Source organism: Pyrus communis, chromosome 4 (assembly GCF_041283825.1).
Source record: "Pyrus communis isolate YQ-2024b chromosome 4, ASM4128382v1, whole genome shotgun sequence".
Lineage (NCBI taxonomy): Eukaryota > Viridiplantae > Streptophyta > Magnoliopsida > Rosales > Rosaceae > Pyrus > Pyrus communis.
The window spans coordinates 14334669-14356839 of NC_142568.1; the positions used below are offsets into that span (position 1 = coordinate 14334669).

Sequence of the window (22171 nt, forward strand, 5' to 3'; positions counted from 1 at the left end):
GAATTGGCATTAAAGAAGTTTTTATGTTACCCTGAAAGGCCCTACGCATCCAAGCAGATCCAAACCCCTTGATCCTCGGAATGATGCTTGCCTTGTTTTTGTGCTAACACTGGTTACTTAACAAACCCACACAAGACACGTCCTCAAATGGTTATGTGTTTACCGTTAAGGATATCGCAATATCTTGGAGGTCCACGATATAAACCTTAGTTACGAAATCTTTAAATCGTTCCAAGACTCACCATACTTCACTCGCTCCTCTTGGGATGTTGCTCTTTAGATTGCCATTTACCTTATCAATCACATGCCATCCAGAGTATTGGATTTTCTTACACCTTTACAAGTGCTTGCTACATTCATGCCTTTACCATCTGTTTTGGTGCTCCCACCACGATTTTTTGGATGTGTTGCATTTGTTCATCTACATAAAATTCAACGGATGAAACTTGACCCATGTGCTATTCATTGTATTTTTATAGGGTATGGATTACATTAGAAAGGGTACCATTGCTACCACCCTCATTTTCGTTAGATGTATACTACCATGGATGTAACTTTTTCCGAGTCCGAGGTGTATTACTATTCAGCTTCTTCCAACCCTACTCTTTAGGGGGGAGACACTGCATAACAAGCAAGATTGGACCATGGATGCTACCACTAATCTTCCGGTGCCACTACTAGCCGAGCTAGCAGCCGACCCTGTATTGGCTGCATTGCCAGACCAGCCAATAGAAGCAGCATCGTTGCCCACGGAACCAGTAGCAAGGATGAAAATGCCGTCCCCACCCACGACAATAATGCTGCTACTTGCCAATCTTAAGACTTTTACTGAGACTACTCCCCATTGTCTCCAAATATAGTACCACCAGATGACCATCTTCCTGAGAATATTCCTGAGGTAGCCTTTACTATGCCTATTGATGTATCTGATGTTCTGAATTATCAGTTACCTTTCAGGCATAACCAGGAAAAGCCACCCAATCGATATTCACTAGACACAACGAAAAACTCTAAATACCCCATTGCCAACTATGTGTCATCACATAAATTATCAGAACTCAACAAAGCTTTTGTACAACAAATATCCCGAGGAAAGAAATGGATGCACTTCAAAAATCGATGGACCAAGGTAATGGAGGAAGAAATAGACGCACTTCAGAAAAATTAAACATGATATTTAGTTCCGTTACCCCGAGGAAAGAAGAGAGTCGGATGTCGATAGGTGTATACCATCAAGTACAAAGCTAATGGGTCCATTGAATGATACAAAGCACGATTGGTGGCCAAGGGATACACTCAGATGCATGGTGTTGATTATACAGAAACATTTTCCCTGATAGCAAAGTTTAATATGGTAAGAATGTTACTTTCGTTGGTGGCTAACTTGGATTGGCCATTCCAGCAATTTGATGTGAAAAATGTTTTCTTACATGGTAGTCTTAAAGAAGAAGTGTATATGGATATTCCACCTGATTATGCATTGGTTTCACAACCTAGAGTGGTATGCAAGTTGAATAAGAAATTGTATTGTATGGATTGAAGCAATCACCTCGGGCATGGTTTGGTAGGTCCTGGACGGCTATGAGGAAGTATGGGTGCAGGATGAGCAATTTCGATTATATACTTTTCTTGAAACATTGAATGGGTAAATTGATGGCACTTATTATTTATGTGGATGATATGATTGTTACAGGTGATGATAAAAAGGAAATCTCAAGGCTGAAAGATTACCTAGCAACCGAGTTCGAGATGAATGATTTTGGTGGATTGAAATATTTCTTGGGGATAGAAGTAGCTCGATGTAAACAAGGTATATTTCTATCTCAGAGAAAATATTTTCTAGACTTGTTAGCCGAAACCGGAATGCTTGATTGTAAATCGGCTGACACCCCCATAGTCCAAAATCACCATTTTGCCGTGCACCCTGATCAAGTTCCCACTAACAAAGATTGTTATCAAAGGTTAGTTTGGAGGTTAATTTATTTATCTCACACCAAGCCTGATATTGTGTATGCAGCAAATGTTATTAGTCAGTTTATGCAGTCCCCGAGTGCTACACATATAGGTGCGGTTAAACACATCCTATGATACCTAAAGTCCTTCTCGAGTACAGGCATCATGTTTTCCAAGAATGGTCATTGCTGGATAAAAGGTTATACCGATACAGATTGGGCAGGGAACATTACTGATCGACATTTCACATCTGGATACTTTACATTCGTGAGGGGAAATTTAGTGACTTGGCATAGTATGAAACAGAAAGTGGTTGCTTTATCAAGTACAGAGGCAGAATATATGGGTATGGCAAAAGGAGTATGTGAACTATTATGGCTTCAGAGGTTACTCGCAGAGCTCGAGTGTCCTTCAAAGTCGGCCTCCAATTTGTTTTGTGATAATAAAGTAGCTATTGATATCTCATACAACCCAATCCAGCATGATCACACGAAATAGTTGGAAGTTGACAAACACTTCATTAAGGAGAAGTTGGATGAGAATATTATTCAATTTCCATTCGTAAAGTAAGAGGATCAATTAATGGACATCTTAACTAAAGCTATTGCAAGTCAAGCGTTTTACAACTTTCTCGTCAAGTTGGGCATGAATGACATTTATGCACCAACTTGAGGCGGGAATGTTGGAGAGTTGACCTTTGTAATTAGTTTAGTTGCTTGTTTAGGTCCTTGTAATCAGGATGTAATTAGGATAGATGTTATTTGATGTTTCTTTCCTTGGAAATCAATTTTGTACAATATATATTTTCCTTCTTGGTAAGAAGAATAATATCACATAATTAAACCCCAATATAAGCCCTAATTAGCAGGCCTTAGGTTACATTTTTTTGGGAACGTATCATTTCAATCATCATTATTATTTTCCAATAGATGTTTGTGTTGAATTTTTGGACACGGAAGAGAAGAAAGAATGAAATTTTATACAAATTTTGATTCATGCAAGGGGCCTCTTGGCTTCTCTCTCACAACTTTTTGTATTTATATTTCAATATTGGAGAGACATATTATCTCCACCATTCACACATAAGAACTCAAAAGTTGGCTTCCTCTTGGGAAGATCCTAACTTGATTCTTTTAGATGATCTGTGTGGTATATAGACCTTTGTCACATCACATGAGAGAAAATTCTTGTTCTTCCTCTTTCATATGGTTGCTATGTACATAGCTAGGGTTCTACAAACTTTTACATTGCTCTCTCTACCTCTTTATATAGAGATTGTTTTGTTGTTCCCTTACTTGGTGTACTATTTTACACACAAGCACTTCACACTATATAACCAATGCATGTAGATATTTCTTCCAACCCTAGTCATCATCATCCTACGCTTCTCTGGGCCCTTGTGTGTGGTGGAGAGTTTTTCTCTCTCACACACACTACACTTCTTTTGACTATTGTGGCTTTCTAATAAATTTTTTTGCTAAATTAACTAGCAATAGTGTTGAAAAATTAGTTTAGTAAGTCAATTTATCTTAACATCTCAAATAAAACTCTCTATTTTAACAAACCTTTGATATTTTGTTAGTTTGTCAAGAGAGAGCTTTAAGATGAGAGATTGAATAATTGGAGAGTTTTATTATTTCTTGAATAGTTGCCTAATGTCAAATTATCTATCCAAGTCTATAAGTTTATAGAGTGACTATTCATTATGTTACTATAGAGAGTCATTTAAAGATTCTCATGGAGCAAGATTTTGTTGGGTTGTTTGTTAAAATAGCTAACTACTTGTTTTAATTGAAAACTTGATATAGTTCAATTTTTTTGACCCAATCTTAAGAATAGTTCAATTTATTAAAATAAGTCGAATCCCTTAAGTTTAGAATTATTTAATTATAAATAATTTTCTCTTTAATGATAAAATTTATTGTAAAAATTAAGTTTCTTTCTAATTATCTCTTTAATTATTATTATTATTATTATTATTTATTTTTTTTGTTCTTCTTCCTGCTATAAATGTAACATCCCACATCGCCCAGGGGAGTGGATCTTGTAAGCCTTATATGTATATTTCCATCTCTATCTAGCACGAGGCTTTTTGGGAGCTCACTGGCTTCAGGGTCCATCGGAACTCCGAAGTCAAGCGAGATTGGGTTGGAGCAATCTCATGATGGATGACCCACTGGGAAGTTCTCGTGTGAGTTCCCAGACAAAACCCTGAGGGTGTGGTCGGGACCCAAAGCGGATAATATCATGCTACGGTAGAGTCGAGCTAGGGATGTAACAATAAACCTTATTTATAGATTTTAGTTTAATTTTTTTTAAATCAACATTTATCACAGGTTAATTTTATTTATCTACCTATATGAAAGATTCTTTTTTATAATCAACCTTTATCATAGATTAATGTGTCTAAATTGTATGTATATTACAAATTAATTTGACTTGTATCTAAATTATGTTTTTGTGCCTTTTAGTTAAGTTTCATATGTCGTTTTAGGGTCGTATGTTCTGCACATGGATTCCTAGAAGATTTTAATTTATCTCTAATATTTTAAAAAAAAATGTAAAATGAGTGTCAAAGAAATAAAAGTTGAGACAATATAATACTAGACTTAACCTAATAACCAAGTTGAATACCCCTTGTTTTAAAGGCCTAGGTTCGAGTTCCGTTACTGGCAATCTATCTTGGTAAGCAATATGTAAAAACCAAAAAAATGGCTACGACCCCATAAGTCCTCAAAGAGGCTTTGTGGTATGCCTTGACCCTGGAATCGGGTAGCCTCTTGTCATGCCCTAATCCCGACATACGTCCAGAATCGACACGTGACATCATCAAGTATCCGTATATGTAACATACCCCACCTTTGGGATATGTACAAAGCACAACTTAATATTCGAATTTCGTAGTAATTTTCGTATACTTTATGGCTGCATCTAACCTCCTCGTTAGATTGCCTACGTACCCTAACTAGGGATCAAGCCGTTCATAGTTCACCATTTGTTAAACTCTAAACTATTTGTAAAATACTTCCAGCAGAAAACATAAAGTACCATACTACACATCAACCATAAGCTAAACAACAATTGTCATCATGCGATTCACACACACATAGACTTTCCAACATTATTCCACAATCACATCAATCAGTAACACCAATAATGCACTAACACGTAGGGCTATAGTGACACAGTTCAGCCGAAGCCTACACCTTTGAAAAAATGGGATTTTGGACCACTCAACGAAATCCAACAACATCGGGATCCGAACAACTCAACGGAACCAAAATACCAAATGGGGGGATTTTGGACCACTCAAAGAAATCCAACAACATCGGGATCCGAACAACTCAACGGAACCAAAATACCAAATGGGGGGATTTTGGACCACTCAAAGAAATCCAACAACATCGAGATTCGGACCACTCAACGGAACCAAAATACCAAATGGGATTTTGGACCACTAAACAGAACCAAAATACCAAACAAGATTCCAGACCACTTAATGAAATCCAAACCAGGATACGATTTCGGACCACTCAACGGAATCACTGAGTAGAAGGGATTCCAGACCTCTCAACGGAATCCGAGTAGATACAATTTCAAACGACTCAACGGAATCGCAGAGTACAATGGATATCGAACCACTCAACGGAATTGCGGAGTATAAGGGATTCTGGACCTCTCAACGGAATCCGAGTGGATACGATTTTGAATGACTCAACGGAATCGTGGAGTACAATGGATATCGAACCACTCAACGAAATCTAAAGCAGGATACGATTCTGGACCACTCAATGGAACCCCAACGAAAACCCAGTTTTGGATCACTCAATGCAACCGAGCAGAAGGCCAAAGAACATATCAACGGCTCAAAGAAACAAAACATGAACCAAGTGCTCAATTTGCAAAGGCTCAACGAAATGAAACGAAGAACAAGTACTAAATTTAGAACGGGTCAACGGAGCGAGAAATGAAACAATGAAATAGGTTATAAGACAAGCTTGAAGCAACAAACCCTATGACAATGGGTTAACGGTCCACTACTAGCCCTCACATTTCATCACATCATACCAATCATATAAATCAAATCACATTTCATAAATATTTCCAATCCACAAATCGAATCACATTTCAAATAGAAATCACATTTATAAAATCAAGTGATATCCACAAAAAACATTAAATACGAAACCAGTATAATAACCATATCACATTTATTAATGTCACTCACTAACCACTGTAGGCCCACTAGTCTTCACTTAATCTCTAGTAGTACCAATTGTAGTATTTTAAGCAATTCGAGACATGTTGACCGAAAGTCAACTCTCAGCCAATAGTGGGGTTCACAACGCTATGTAATTAGATCCGAAAGATCCGCACATTGGATTTTGGATCCAAAACTTCCTAAGGTCCTCATTATGCTCATAGAACAACATATTATAATTTCATAACGATCTGACGGTTAGATCTCCGCCAATCACTAAAATTAAGTAACGGCCAACGTTTGCTTTTACAAATTTAGAATTTCAATTCATCAAGATCCATACGTCGGATTCCCAATCCATCAGATCTTAATGTCCTTAAATATTACGTGCTATATCGCATTAAAGTTTGGTGACGATCCAACTGTCGGATCGTCAATTCATATAATGACCCCATGGCGGCCAACTAGGTGGTCAACTACGAAACTATATTAAAACCTTGGAATTTCACTAAACGGATGTCAAATATGGAATCGGGGCATCAAAATTAGCCTAGGCTGGTCAGGTGAGGTCTCAACCCATGCGGCGGCCAGTCGCCTCGACTCGTCGGGAAATTCAACTATTTCCAAAAATTACAAAATTTTACAGGCATGTAGATCTTAATGAGGAGAGTAATTTTCATACCTAGGCCCAAGTCCAATTCGGCCAAGAAAAACCTGAAATCGTCCTTGGACCGCCGGAAACCTTAGGAATTGGTGTGCTTCGATTTGACTCCATATGCGCTCTGACGCCTCCACCACTACTTGGGCTTTGTTCCTGGGGTCTAAGGGAGTCTATTGGTGGTGGTGATTGATGGTAATTGTTGTCGTAATCAGTGGAAAATGAGAAAACTAGCCGAAAACCCTCACCACTTTGTGGCTTCAACTTGGAAAACTGAGTGAGAAAATGGAAAATCTAACAACACCAAGATGCTGGGCTCGTCACGAGATTTCCATGGACACCAAGATCACCCAAAATGGAAGTTGGATGAGGGAGATAAGGTCGTGTTAAAAATGGTGGTTCTTGAATCCCCAAACGGGTCAAAACGACCCAACTTGGTCTCTCCTTTCCCCTCCTGCCTCTCTTCTCTGATCGGTCTGTTTCTCTCCCTTTTCTCTCCTTTCCTTTCCATCATAGCCACACACGTGGCTTCACAGATTTTTGTTGAGCCTTCTAGATTTATGGTCAAATGACCATTTTGCCCTCAATTTTGTTCGTTTATAACTCTTTCGTTATAACTCCAAATTACATTCCGCTTGCGCTCACATATTCGTATCGGTGAGTATTATCCAAATATGTAAAGAAATTTGGAAAATCACAAAAGGATCAAATACTTCCACGAAGAATCCCATTTAGTCCATTAAGGATGTTTTCGTCATTTTACTTATCAAAAAAAAATCTATACGCAGTAAATATGAAAGCGTCAAAACTATAAATATGAATACAAAATACAAGATATGAAATTTTAAATGGTGAAACCTCCTCTACCCTAAACATTTTGTTACGGAAAAAAAAAAAACTCTAAGCTTTACATCAATAAGTTTCAACAGTTTGCTATTTTTCCCTCTTATTATTGTTAAATTTACTCTACTACCATTTAATAGAGATTCAAAATCGTGTATCAATAGGTTTTGGGAAATATGATGTATTCTAAAACCAGTGATGGATGGCGGTCAATTCAAGAAAGTCTAATATGGGATTTACTAGAAGATGAAGAAAGAAACTTTTCGGTTTTGAAGTTGAGTTTTGATAGTAGAATTCACCATACTTGAAACAATGTTTTGCATATTGCTCAATGTCCGAGAAAGGTTTTGAAATTGAAAAGGATGACTTAATCGAACTTTGGATGGTTCAGAGATTGCTTCAACCTTCTCATTTTCTGGAGTTGGAAGAGATTGGAGACACATATTTTGACACTCCATTGGAGAACTCTTTTTTTGAAGATGTTACAAAGGGCTATAATGGTGTTATCAATTTCAAGATGCACAATCTTATGCATGATCTTGCAAAGTATGTACTAAAATAAAAAAACAGAGACTCCAATGAGATTTCACATATGGCGCAAATTTCTACCTCAGCACAACAAAGCATTCCAAGACAAAGTATTCATAAACTGCGAACAGTGTTTTTGAATGGAGAAGTTGTTGGTAACATCTCATCATGCCTTGAAGGTCTGCGTGTCTTAAATTTATACGCAACTGATCTGGAGAAATTGCCGATTTCAATTGGAAAGCTGAAACACTTGAGGTATCTGAATGTTTCCTGAGGAAATTCAAAATCTGGTAAACTTGAGGCATTTTTATTTTGACCAGGATCGCATGAAATTTCCAGTTGGGATGGGGAGATTGGCTAATCTCCGATCATTATCTTTTTTCATTGTGGGTAAGGAGAGAGGTCGTGGAGTGGAGGAGTTAGGTGGCTTAGAGAACTTGAAAGGCAAGCTATCGATTTATAATCTCGAGCTTGTGAGAGATTATGAAGAAGCAAAGAAAGCAAGATTAGCAGAGAAGACAAAGATTCAAAAGTTAAGGTTTGTATGGGAGGCAGACAAGTCAAGCACTAATAATGATGAGGATGTAATAGATGGCCTTCAACCACACAGTGACTTGGAATCTTCTGTGTGGTTGAAGGCCATCTATTCTTGGGTGACGAGAGGTCGCCTTCAGGAGCTGTTCTTGAGGAATTGCCAGCAGCTCACTTCCATGCCTCTGGGTGCATTTGAGTGACAATCTAGAATCTTTGTGCATTTCTATGTGTGACAATCTAGAATCTCTTCCAAGTTTAGACAACCTCACTCGCCTCAAGAGATTAGAAATTGGTGGGTTTTCGGAGGAGCTCAATTCATTCCCTGCTTTTCAGGTTGTATCACAACTTAAAACATTAAGCTTGGGGGGTTGGCCTAAGCTCAAGTCTCTGCCTGAAACAGTTCAACACCTCTTCCTTAACACATTTGGAAATACACTCCTTTGGTGGTATCTGATGTATCTACCATCGGTTGAAGCTATGTCATGTCTCACCAAATTGAAGAAGCTAGACATTTGGCATTGTCCCCTTCTAAGCGAGAGATGCAACAAGGAGAGCGGCTTAGAATGGCCCAAGATTTCTCTTATTCCAAACATCAACAGTAAGATTTTCATTCATTCTTCTTCTTCTTCCCCTTCAAAACAATTTCTTGTCATGTATTCTTTTTTATTCGCACGCTTTTCACTTAAATTAATTACTTGATATGCGCATGAGAGCTTCATTCCCCATAACCTAGTGATGTTTAATTAATGAAAATTCAAAGTTATTCTAACATATTTTTGTACTTCAAATCTGTAGTTGACGTTCGTGAATACTAACAGCGACGAGATTTTTCAACCTGAGTGGAACCAAATTCAGTAATCTTACATTGTGCGGTAATGTTGTGAAGATTATTCAACTCAAGTCAGTCGCTCTTCTAATCAAGGTACTATTAAGCGTTTTCGAATATGGTTGGGTTAATTAATTTTTCAAGTTGTTAGATCTTCAGTCATATGAGAAGTACTAACTGAGGCATCTTTTTAATTTGAAGTGCATCAGCATCAGCTTGGGCTTCAAATATCATTGCTAGCTTGGAAGGTGTTGCTTGGAAAACCTTTTAACAGCTTGCAGCTTAGTGGATGTGCCGTCAAGCAAGAGAAGGGGAGTTGCTGCGCACTTGCTAAAGAAAAGAAAGAAATGATGGCAAAGCCAAGATTTTCAAATAATGGGAATATCAACCAAAAAGCTTCATTGGGCAGTTCCGTCAAGCACTTAGTAGATACCTACCAATTCCTGTCAAAATATGTCGAAAGTTAATGCCAATATACAACAACTACAATTACTTGTAGAAATTTGTTGAGGGTGGATGCAGGATACTATAAAGTAATGTTGAAGACTACCAAAGCTTTTCAACTAAAGTATTTCATATAAGAAGAGAGAAATGAAGACAAATATAATAGGAGAAAATAGAAGTAGGAAGAAGAGATTTTAATTTAGTTTGCCTTAGCAGTTTATAGAGGTCAAATACAATATAAAACCAAATATATATGGAGTTTTTGAAGTTATTGGGGTCAAAGAGAACCAATGATCCCATGATGGCTTCGCCACTGTCTCCTGTGTTGTTTTCTTAATGTCTACGATGAAATTTGTTTCCTCGTTTGCTCCATCGTCTCCAAACTGGATGCTGGCCACAATGCCAAGTGCCAAACCAGTATAAATTCATGTGTTCTTGTTGGTGTTTTTTTTTTTTTTTTTTTTTTTTTTTTTGGGGTAAAGGTGTTCTTGTTGGTTGTTTGGTTTGTTGTTTTTCCATCATGTTGCTCTGAGAGAGAGAGAGAGAGAGAGAGAGAGAGAGAGAGAGAGAGAGAGATTACATGTTTTATCTTGTTTAATAACTTAAAAAATGAAATTATTCGAATGTTTGATGGTACCGAATGGTATGCAAGTTTCTAATATATATATATGTGTGTGTGTGTGTTTGATTCTGCAGTGAGAATCATATTTCAACATCGCTTCGTTTCATGTTGTTGTCACATTCTGCGCAGGTTGTTTAGAAAAGCAAAAATCTTGGATTTTTGTTTGCAAGACATTCAATTCTGGCGGTGTAAGGGACTCCGATTGTTCGAGGTAAACCATGCCGCCCTCTTATATCAACTCTATTAGCAGATAAAATTATGATGAAGCTACCAATCTGATGCTCTTTCCTATGTCTTGCTGGAAAACTCTCAACTGATTCACTGATTCAGTTTGTTGTAACCGTTCACCGGTACGTCGGTTTACGACTTCCGGATTTGTGAATGTCCATCAACCGTCCGTTCCGTGTTGCTCTCTTTGTTGGGATGGCACTGAATATATTGAGCTACACGATGGGACAAGACTTTCCGCATTTTGGTACCAGCAACAGGTAGCACAGTGGAAGAAGTGTGTCATGCGATTTCCGTTCAAGCTGGTCTGTTGGACGCTAGGAGTTCCGGGAATTCCCGCTCAAGATAACTTCAATGAGGCAGGATTATGAAGTTGAACGTGTTGCTCGAGCACATGAGTTGCAACTGCACAGCTATTTGTATTTGTTACCTCTAATCTCTATGATGAATAATCTAGTAAGCCACAGGCCTAGTGGTGTAAAGAAATGGGTTCGGCTCTAGCAGATCAAAGAAAATTTATACATTTGTGGGATGTATATAGATCCTGAGTACCAATATTTTGATGAGATAACGTATTACATGTACACAAAAGGTGGATATAAACAAAATAGCCTCCTTTAGAAACCAAACAGTAAAAAGAAGTTTCAATCATAGTCTGAATCCACCGAACAAGCACGACCACAGATTTTACGTATTACATATACACAAAAGTTTATAACTTTCATCTTTATCTTATTTAAACTTGATTACGAAAACCAAGTAAAAGATGTGGTTCAGCGATAAGTTAATGCACTTTAACAACAGTTCCAGATATCAAAACACACTTACGTATAAACAGAGTACGAGCATCCAATGGCCAGGATGGACACGCTCTCAATTCTCAAGCTCCACGGCCCATGGCCTGCTCCCCAGGAGGAATCATAACCAGAACTGGCTGAGCATTGAAACCAGGATGTGGCAGCCTGCGACGGATCTCACGACCTTCCTGGCATAGAGCACATGGATGACAGAACACGTGTGTTGCAAAATCACAGGCAGTCTCACATTGTTCCTGTTGTTGCTCATCATCCATAAAGCTACCACAGCACCCACAAGACCTATTAAGTGCCTCACAACTGCCCTGCTCATCACCACAAATCATAAAAAACACACATTTAATATCTCTCCTGAAATCTCTGGTAAAAATATATAGAATGATACACATGCTCACTATGTAACGCTTTGAGTCGGACAATTAAAGTACTTTCTGTTATGATTACTAGACTCATTGTAAAGCCACGAACAAAAGAAGGGTAACTAAGAGAGTCCAACGATCAAAAACACCACATGCATTCCAAAAGTTACATACATATTACAAGCAAAATTTAAACTACAATAATGTATGCATTTTGAGGGGGAAAATATAAAACTTGCCTCTAGGTTGAATTTGCGGCGGATGGCAGTACGCCTAGGATATGAAAACCACGGTGCAAGGCAGTTCCAACCAAAAAAGGTGTTCCCAATCAGATAAAGAGCAGAGTATGGCAAACAGTGATTTGCAAACGTCCCAGGAGCAGATCCAAGTCTCTCAGCATTGCTTCCATACAACACACAAGGAGCCACACTTCCAAGAAGACCTACCCAAATGACATCAATGTTAGCATGCAAATTGACAATAGCATGTGGGAGAAGAACACTGGGAAAGTTTATTTATGAAAACTATGAACTTATAGTCCCAAAGCCCCTATTATCAAGTATTAGCCAAAACTTTATCCAACTGTTTCGTGCGGGCACACAATTTTCATATCCAGTGGGAAAATAAGTTGAAAATTTCTGAACTAACAGGTTTCTTCACAGTACCTCGGCCCATACAAAAGCAGAATGAACAAACAATTTATTTTATTAACCACTCATGTTCACTCAAACTTAGGGACTAGATGAATTTGAGTGTTGATATAATGCTAAGCAACAAAACCTATGTTTGTATAAGAAGGTAAGAGTATCCATTACAGAAAATCAAAGGAAAAATGAGGTAAAAGACATAAGATCAATGAAAAATTATCCAAGACCTCAACTTGGGTAAGGCAGTAAACTCAAAAAGCTATTTCCAAGTGTGATCCAATCAAGAACGAATACCAAATTGCAGAATGGTACATCCAAGAACACATTTTGGCCATTCACGTTCACGCTACCCCTTGGGTCAGCAGTAATCAACAAGATGCATAGCTATTCCAGAAAGTTCACAAAATCCCCTCTTCTTATTAAGCAACAAAGAACATATCCTTGAATTCTACAATTATCATATAATCCTAGAATGCATCCAATCCGGCAAATATAGCAATACATAGTCTACTCAGGATTAATCGAACAGCTGTCACAAAGAGATTTAAATTTAGGAGGTGTATTCAATTGGGATTTTGAGGGATTTTAATTCTTTTAATGAATCTAGGGTATTCAATCAGGATTTTAAGTGATTCTTTGACATTCAAGGTGTATTCAATTAGAATTTTAAGATGGTTTATTAAAATCCTTAGAAATCCAAGTGCATTCAATTAGGATTTTAAAGAAGTTTATAACATTCCAGATGTATTCAATTAGAAATTGATTTTAAAGAATTTGAGAAAATTGAGGAATTAGAGGGAAGTGGGGAGATTTCTTAGTGTATTGCATCCGCAAATCTCACCTCTCCCCACGAGATTTCAAGGGAATTGAATCAAAATTTTATATAGAATCTCTACAATTCAATTAAACTCCATAAAAATCCATGGATTTATAAATCTATTAAAGTCTCTCAAATTCTCAATTGAATACAATCCCTTAGCTAATTCAACATAATTTCAAAAAAAGAAAAAAAGAAAAAAAGAAAAAAAAAAGGCAATTGAATCAATCTGTTATCGAAAATCGAAGAAATCCAAGCTACTGAGGGCACAATAAAACAGACATCCAAACACCGCGCAATCCCAAGCTGTTAATTCAATAAAATCAACAATATAAAAACGAAAAAAACTTACAAACTTCAAGATCGCTGCTACAGAACTCATCATTACGGCCAAGACAAGCAAGGATGCTGGAGTCCCACCGAGCCCGACCCATAGGCTCACCCATCACGCTCCCGTGCCCCAACGGCAGCCCATCGGCGGTCCACACGCACCCATTACCACCTCCATTCACATTCCCCACATCCGTCGGCGATTTCTCCGGCGAGGCCTTGGCGGGCTTCTCAGCATCCTTCTGGTTCTCCTCGAATTGCTTGCTCAGGAGAGGGCTCGATTCCTCCTGGACATTGCTCTCCCTGTTGTTGGTCGCCATGATTGATCACAGAGAGAAATCAGAAACCCCAGAAATCGAATCGCAGAGAGAGAATGAATTTTGAAACCCTAAAATTGGATCGACGGAATGAAAATGGACAAAACCAGCTGTCTCGAAGTCGATGGTATCTATACAACAAACCGCGTTAACCGCGTTATTGGTAACAACGTTCGTCCACGTCACACCACCAGTCAACGTTGTTTGGTGGTTTTCATCTGCTGTGGCAGCTACTGGGGTCATAAACTTTGTGCCGGTTTAAGTCTCTTGCCACGTACACCATCTCCAACTGCCGTGTTGTCGACTTTCTTGCGTGGCAAAGCACTATTGGCTGGCGGATGTAACCATGCTTTTTTGGTTTTTTTTTTTTTTTTGTCGAAATGTAACCATGCTATTGAGAATGTTCTTATTGTCAGTTTGGTTAAGTTGTAACGAATAAATGAAGAATTTGGGTATCTTCAAGGAAGAAGAAATCACCCAAATTGAGGTTTTGATTTAGGAAAATCCAAACTAAAGAATCAGTTTGACATTTTTATTTATTTATTTAAGAAAGCATTTTCTACATCGAAACACCGATATGTGTATATTTAGAGGTTTGATGGGGTGGACTACGTCAAATACAATGGAATGACAATAATAATTTTGTATCGAACTCGTTATCTACGCGAATTAAATCTATTACCCACTTACAAGTGAAATATAATAGCATTAGATGGCAATAATAAGTGGTAATTATTTAATCTAAGATTTTTTTTTTTTAGATAATCCAAAATATGCAAAGTTAAAGTTTAACAAGAGGTGGGTTTCATATGTATTCCAAATCTCATGTTTTTTATTTTAGGATTAGTCCAATCCCACATTTTACCAATTAAAATTATAGTTAAGATAAAGATGGAAAATAATAAAATGTATCAAAAATAGAAAGTTACAAACATTCAATAACTAATCTTTAGTCAAATTAAGAAATATGTACATCTAGGGGTGGAAAAAATTCCCAAAAATCCCGAACCGAACCGAAAAAATCCCGATCCCAAACTAAAAATTTCCTAAACCGAAATTCCCGAAATTTTCGGGATGCTATCCCGAACCGATCCCAAAATTTTGGTATGGGATTCGGGATTGGCTTCTCGATATTTCGGGAATCCCATACCGAACCGAAAATATATAATATTAATTATTATATATATATATATTATTCTTTTATAATTGATGCTAGTAGTTTCTAATTCATGCTCTGCAACCTAGAATGCCCTACACCTTGCATATTTTTCATGTTTTGTTTGATATTCATGTGGATTTTATTATTGCTACTGCCATGACTGATGATTTTAGAAGGCTTGATTCTTGTCTCTCAACATATTGCAAAAAGGGTTTAATTAATTTGAATTTTGACTATGATAAAAACAGTCAGGCATGAACAGTCAGGCATGCCAGTGTTCAATTAAATGGTAGTGTGAATGAAATGAAATTCCTAGTTCATAAATGTGTTCTTGAATTATATATTTGAAGAACAATTCATAATTTCATATTTCAATTTGGGATTCCCGATTTGTCCCAAAATCTCGAAAATATTTCGGGATTCCTGAAAATTTGGTTTGGAATTGGTCTTCAAATTCCCGTCCCGAAAAATTTTGGTTTGGGATTCGGGATACTAGTTTCGGTACGGTATCCCATACCGAACCACCCCTATGTACATCGTCGGGGTTGAGCCCATGCTGACACACCCCGACCCAGAAAGTCCACTTGGACCCTGAATCGAGCTGTGCTGGCCGACACCTGGAAGGTGACGAAGCCATAAAATGTGATAGTGTATAAAAAGTGAATAAATTTGAATCTAAAAGTGTCTAAGTACCAGAGTGCGCTACGAGGCCTTTTGGGAGCTCACTGGCTTCGGGTTCCGTAGAAACTCCGAAGTTAAGCGAGAAGGGGGTTAGAGCAATCCCATGATGGGTGACCCACTGGGAAGTTGCTCGTGAGTTCCCAAAAACAAAACTGTGAGGGAATGGTAAGCCCAAAGCGGACAATATCGTGCTACGGTGGTGAAGTGGGCCCGGGAAGTGATCCGTCCCGGGCCGGGATGTGACATTTGGTATCAGAGCCTAACCTTGGCCATAGTGTGCCGACGAGGATGTCGGGTCCCTAAGGGGGGTGGATTGTAACATCCCACATCGCCCAGGGGAGTGATCCTTAAATGTATATTCCTATTTCTACCTAGCACGAGGCCTTTTAGAAGCTCACTGGCTTCGGGTTCCATAGGAACTCCGAAGTTAAGCGAGAAGAGGGCTAGAGCACTCCCAGGATGGGTGACGCATCGGGAAGTTCTCGTGTGAGTTCCCAAAAACAAAACTGTGAGGACATGGTCGGGGCCCAAAGTGGACAATATCGTGCTACGGTGGTGGAGCGGGCCCGGGAAGTGGTCCCACCCGAGCTGGGATGTGACAATGCTCATATTGGGCATATTTGCACAATTTGATGCATTACCCTTCATTTGTTGATAAAAAAAAAAAATTCTTTTTGAAAAAGATACGATAGTAGATTTCATTTAATTAAAAGGTGTAAAACATTCATTTCGGACAACTTGACTCAATGCCTTACACATTCCTCTACAAGTAAGCCAATTATAACACTTGGAGAAGAAACTTTCCATTCACAGCTTTGACAGAGAAAACGTAATAGAATTGCTCTAAAATGCCGCCTCCGATTGGGTCTGTGGTCCGTGACAGCCATGTCATTTCCTTCTCTACCTCTATCCCCATCTTTCTTTTCCCTTAAGCGTTGTTTTGCCCATCTCTCTAAAGATGGTGGTTTGTCCCAATTACCATTCGACGGTATGGTGATTATGTTGGAAATGTGCCCTAAAACCAATCATATGATGATACTTTATGGACATTTCACATGTTAAACTAATCTATTTTAATATTAAGGGCAAACATTATTGTTTGAGCCGTCTCATATAAATGTTATATGCTTAAACGATAAGTCCAAGGAATATGTGATTGGAAGAATGCGATCTAAAGAAGTTAGATTCATGAGACCATTCTTTCGTTGACACATCCTAAACGTTCCTGATCATAGGATTGTCAATTGGGCATTGACAGTCCGTTAAGATCAGTACGTGTTATGTCTTCTCTCAGGGAGAGTGACTAGTCTCGAGTCATTGGTGTGTGTGACATCAAGACAAGTACGTAGGTGCTCAATAGAGAATGAGTTCACTGAACACGATCAACGAAGAGTTCTCATATTCATGTCACATGAGAACTCATGGTTGGGATAATGCAAATTAGTCTTTTGACCTGAGGCATCACAGTTGTCTTGTGGTTAGGTCCTTAATCTTTGATTATGTCAAAGTCACTCCATCAGGAGGGTGTCCACGACATCGTTGGGGTTAAGCCACTTAGTCATGGAGGCAAGTGAATGCGCAACAAGGGATCTCTAACCTTCAAACTGTTTGAGGGAGAATACTCTATGATATGATTTAGAATCTCTGGCCAGAGTATAAATGAGATGTTGGAATGCGTTCCAGATCACATTCAAGGTAATCATATAAGTACAAGATTCACATTGGATAGTAGACATGAATAAACTATCAAACCAAACAATGTGGTCAAGAGTATTGTATTAGAGAAAGACCCTATTGCATTTGTAATCCTAAAACTGAATAGGTTCTCCACCTCTTCTGATTAGCTTGGGTAACCATGACATGCTGCTAGGCGTCAACCATGGTTTGTGGAAGCCCTAAAAGTGTATTATCACTAACGGGAGAATTGAAAGTAAGTTTCAATTCACAATCGATTTGAAAGAGTTTGAATCGCCCACTGCCTCGCTAAAAGGAACCTAATGGATCGTACACCGTGTAAGGTAGAGATTGAAGATTCAACGGAGATGAGTAAGAATAATTAAATGGTTTAATTATTTATGGCAAGGATTAATTAATATGATTATTAATCAAACGAATAAGTTCGTTAAAAGACCTCGGGATAGTTTTGGACCTTAAGGCCCAATGGGCTTCGAACGTCAAGTCCATTGACTTAAGTTGTGTGACAACTTAATGAATAATGATTCACAAAGGCCCAAATAGCCCAATAAATCCCATGTTAAAGAAGGAGTGGTTTTGGACTTATTTACAAGTTTGCCACTCAAATGAATTAAGGAATAAGTATGACTTAATAGCCAAAATTCATTAAGGGTAATTTTTGGGGAAAGGATGAGAACACAAGCTCTCCTTTCTCTCTAAAATTTCAGCCACCTTGGAGGGATCATCTAGCAATCAAACTCCTCCAAGGTCACTCATTTCTTCTACAATATGCCTTGGTGTGGAGACTTAGAGGTTTTCAATTTTGGGAACTTGGAGAAACCTTTTCATCCATCCAAATCCATGGATCTAAGATGCAAGGAATGAAGGCCCTCTCTTTGGGTGATTAGCCTTTGCTTATGCAAAGAGGAATCTACAAAGGTATTGATTTCTCAACTCACTTTGTTTTGAGTTGAGTCTTGGTTCACCTATCTACTAGGCTTTGAAGTTCATGGGTTAAGTTTTGTTTTTGAGTGCATATAAACATGATTCCGCCTTTTAATTGTTAATTGCATGTTGTTGATGTTGCTCAAATGAACTTGTTTTTCACAAATTTTCCTTCAGATTATGGGTCTGAGATTTGTCTCAATTTGGGAACCGGCTTCCCCTGTTTTGGTTTTCCTCCAATTGTTCACTTTTCTCGCAATGTGCACTGAATTTTTCGTCATCCTTGGTCGCTTCCTTTTCCGCTCCACCCTGGCCTTATTGACTCTCATTTGCTGTAAAAAGTCATGCTTTCAATTGAGTACGACAACCGAGCTCTTGTGTCTGCAACCCACCCTAAGAGCGAATCGTCGCTCATTCAGTTAAAGGTGTGTGAAATCAAGACTTGGTTTCGGCACGGAGCTCTACCTTGCCTTCTTCTTTGGTTCTGGATTCATGTCTTGATTCGCTGGTGTTGGAACTATGCTCTTGCAGGTCCCCGGGTAGTGGATATAGTTGTGAAGTTTTGATGCGCCGATCAGTTTGTAGGTTGATTGGTGTTAATTTTAAGCTTTGGTGTTGATATAATGTTATATGTTTGTGGTATATGCATATTAGTTAGGGTTTGTTTTGTCAACTGACCATCTTGAATCTTGATGCATATTAAGAGTCTTGTACGTATTTAGTAGAGGGTAACGTTATTGACGAGTCTCCATTGTCGAAGCTTACAAACTCATACCTCTTGTTAATGACAATGGTAAAACTTAACGAAATCGAAGCCACCCAAAAAAAATAATTTACACATAAAAATTATTAAATTAAAATGCCATATAATGATATACTCGTTTTATTTAAGTCGTTCTCTATAAAAATCATAAAAAAAGAGAGAAAAGAAAAGAAAAGAAAAGACATCTCTTTAGCTGTTAGCCCTCTTCTTTCTCAACTTCCATGAAATGCTTGCTTGCTAAAATGATGGATCAAAAGGTGGTGAAGGGCCCAAAGGATTCCCCATTTTTATTTTTGAATGTTTAAACATATTTTTCTGCAAAAATATAATTAAATTATCTAATAGAATGTGGACCACTTTTATAAGTAGAAGAAATTTTTAGTGTGACCGAAGTATAAGTTGGTACGACACATTTTATTATACAATTGGAGGGACACCTAAAAAAAAAAACTTCCCTTCAATTGTATAATGGCATGTGACATACGGTCTCGTATTCCGGTCACACTAAAAAAATATCTTCATAAGTAGATAGTTTAAGGAAAGAGTAATGCTAGTAGACTAACTTTTTAAACTAAATTTACAAATCATGTGATATGTCACCAATTAAAAATAAGCACGTTAATTAAAAGTTAAATAATAATCCAATTATCAACAACCACATCATATGATTTAAATAAAGGATAATGCTAGAGAAACCAATTATTTAGACCAATTTTGTAAACCATATGACGTGGTTGTTGACGATTGAATTTTACTTAAGTGTTGTTTAATATGCTTATTTCTTATTGACAACAAATCACCTAACTTACAAATTTGATCTAAAAATTTAATCTACTAGCATTATCCTGGACATTGAGAAGCATTAAATTTAGGGAAAATTTTTAGGTGTTCCGGGTACACCAAAAAAATTTGGTGTACCCACACTCATTAAAATTTAATTTTATTATTTTATTGAAAAAAAAGTGAGGGTAGGGTCCACCATTATGAGTGAGGGTACACCAAATTTTTTTGGTGTACCCGGAACACCCAAAAATTTCTCTAAATTTAGAGGAAGTACCTGTAAGTGTGTGGTTCCCCAAGTGGCATCCAACTCGTCCATCATAGTAATTATGCGTTGCTATCATGCAGAAACAATGCCAAGTCACTCTGCCACATTACATGTGTCTCACCACATGCATGATGCATCTATTGCACTAGCTACTACAATACGCACCAAACCATTACGCAAATTAATGTTCATCCAGCGCTGGAAACGATAGGAAAATCTGATATATCCATCCCACTTGCGTTCTCAAACCATAACCCTAAACTCTCGTACCGTCACGTAATGTTAGCAAGGTTAACGAAATATAAACTAAATCACACTAGCCCAAAGATCGTGTTATGCCTTCTTGAATTCATGATCTCCAATGAGATGTGTTGCCTAATTCAACTATCGTAAAGTTGTGATATTCAGCAGCGGAGATTGTTTCAAAAATTAGTAATATCTCATCAATTTCATCTTTAAACTATAGGTGGTGGTGTAACGGTCTCAATGAAAAGTTCATCGGAACCATCTGCTAAATTTGTGAAGTAATTCTATTCCATTGCATGTTACTGATAAACTACGTAGGTTGAATTGTTTATTTCTTAGGCCTAGTAAATATAAAATTAATGATAGTTACAACGATAATTATATTCATTGTTCCGGGCATGTATAAGATCTTGGAGTCCTTCATTTACACAAAGGCGATAAATTAAAATTTGTAACGAATTAAAGATTGCTATATATTCGTCGCCTATATTAATACATGTTCATATTGAAATCTAAAATACTAAAAGGGACCAATTTGCGAAGCAAAATTAACACTCCCACTGTCCAGATGACTTTCTTCATTCATGCACTTTCTTCACCTGCAAAGCAAATTACAACATAAGAGTACAGAACAAATATATATACATATATACATATATATATATATATAATACATATAATTAGAAACATAAAATACCATGCGAATTAAGTTTACAAAAGCTTTAAAAGTTTCTAAAGAGCTTGTGAAATCAGAGTGACCAAATATTAATGTTGTCACACAAGCCTAAATCCAAATTAAAAAGAGTTGCAAAATTGAGTTTAGTCGCTAGAACAAAGTGCTATCTATGTACTCAAATTCGAATTCACTCTCTTCATAATTTAAATTGAATTAAATATCGCTCGAATAATTTAAAAAAAAAAAGAAAAAAAAGAGCTGAACCCCAATAAGAACTTAAAATAAATTAATAAAAAAAAGAGCTAATCCATGTAAGTGCATGAGCTCTTACCTTTCTTCCCATCTTTGCACCTTTAATGCTCTCAGGTTTTGGGGTTGCCATGGCGTTTTCTTTGTGAATCAAAAGCTTAGGCTTCTTCCCATGATAATGATGAGGCGGTGGAACTGATGAGTGTGTTTCCGGACCTCTATAATCAATCTCATAAACCTCAGCATCCATCAAATCCGATCCACCTACTAAAACACACCACCAAAAAAATTAGCAACTAATTCAAATTATTTCAGGAGAGTGATTCCCAATACAATTTTCTCCATTAAAACTGATAGATTTCTGGTAGATTTAACAAATCAAACGAAAGAAACAAACAGGAATGCACGGAGAGAAAAGGCGTGCGGAAACCATTTTGTTTGATTCAAACCTTTAGAAAAGCAAGGTTTGGCAAGGAGGAAGAGAAAAAGGCAGGTGGTGAAGATTGTAGAGTTCTTGAGCTTCTCCATTTTTCATGCCAATGACTGTCATTCAGAACATCAAATGAGCAGTACTTATATAAAGGGAAGAATCAGCTCACGAAAGAAGC

General features: G+C 37.6%; 2 protein-coding genes and 1 pseudogene across 3 annotated transcripts; 1 reads left to right on the forward strand and 2 right to left on the reverse strand.

Moving 5' to 3' along the window:
• Positions 1-644: 644 nt before the first annotated feature.
• On the forward strand, positions 645-8917 carry LOC148697504 (disease resistance protein RGA2-like; annotated as a pseudogene).
• A 2519-nt stretch (positions 8918-11436) lies between these two features.
• LOC137722552 (cell number regulator 8) lies at positions 11437-14315 on the reverse strand. Its single transcript, XM_068461582.2, has 3 exons — positions 13828-14315; positions 12251-12453; positions 11437-11957 (listed from the first exon to the last, which is right to left on the reverse strand). Exons 1-3 carry the CDS (start codon positions 14123-14125, stop codon positions 11718-11720), a joined length of 741 nt encoding a protein of 246 aa, XP_068317683.2. The 5' UTR covers positions 14126-14315; the 3' UTR covers positions 11437-11717.
• Positions 14316-21001: 6686 nt separating this feature from the next.
• Positions 21002-22171, reverse strand: LOC137721691 (uncharacterized). Of its 2 annotated transcripts, none has more exons than XM_068460716.2 (3): positions 22013-22171; positions 21646-21827; positions 21002-21237 (listed from the first exon to the last, which is right to left on the reverse strand). In XM_068460716.2, the coding sequence occupies exons 1-3, from the start codon at positions 22089-22091 to the stop codon at positions 21217-21219; spliced, it is 282 nt and encodes a 93-aa protein (XP_068316817.1). In that variant the 5' UTR covers positions 22092-22171; the 3' UTR covers positions 21002-21216. The 2 variants fall into 2 exon arrangements, with proteins under 2 accessions (XP_068316817.1, XP_068316816.1); XM_068460715.2 differs by having other exon boundaries at positions 21646-21830; positions 22013-22170.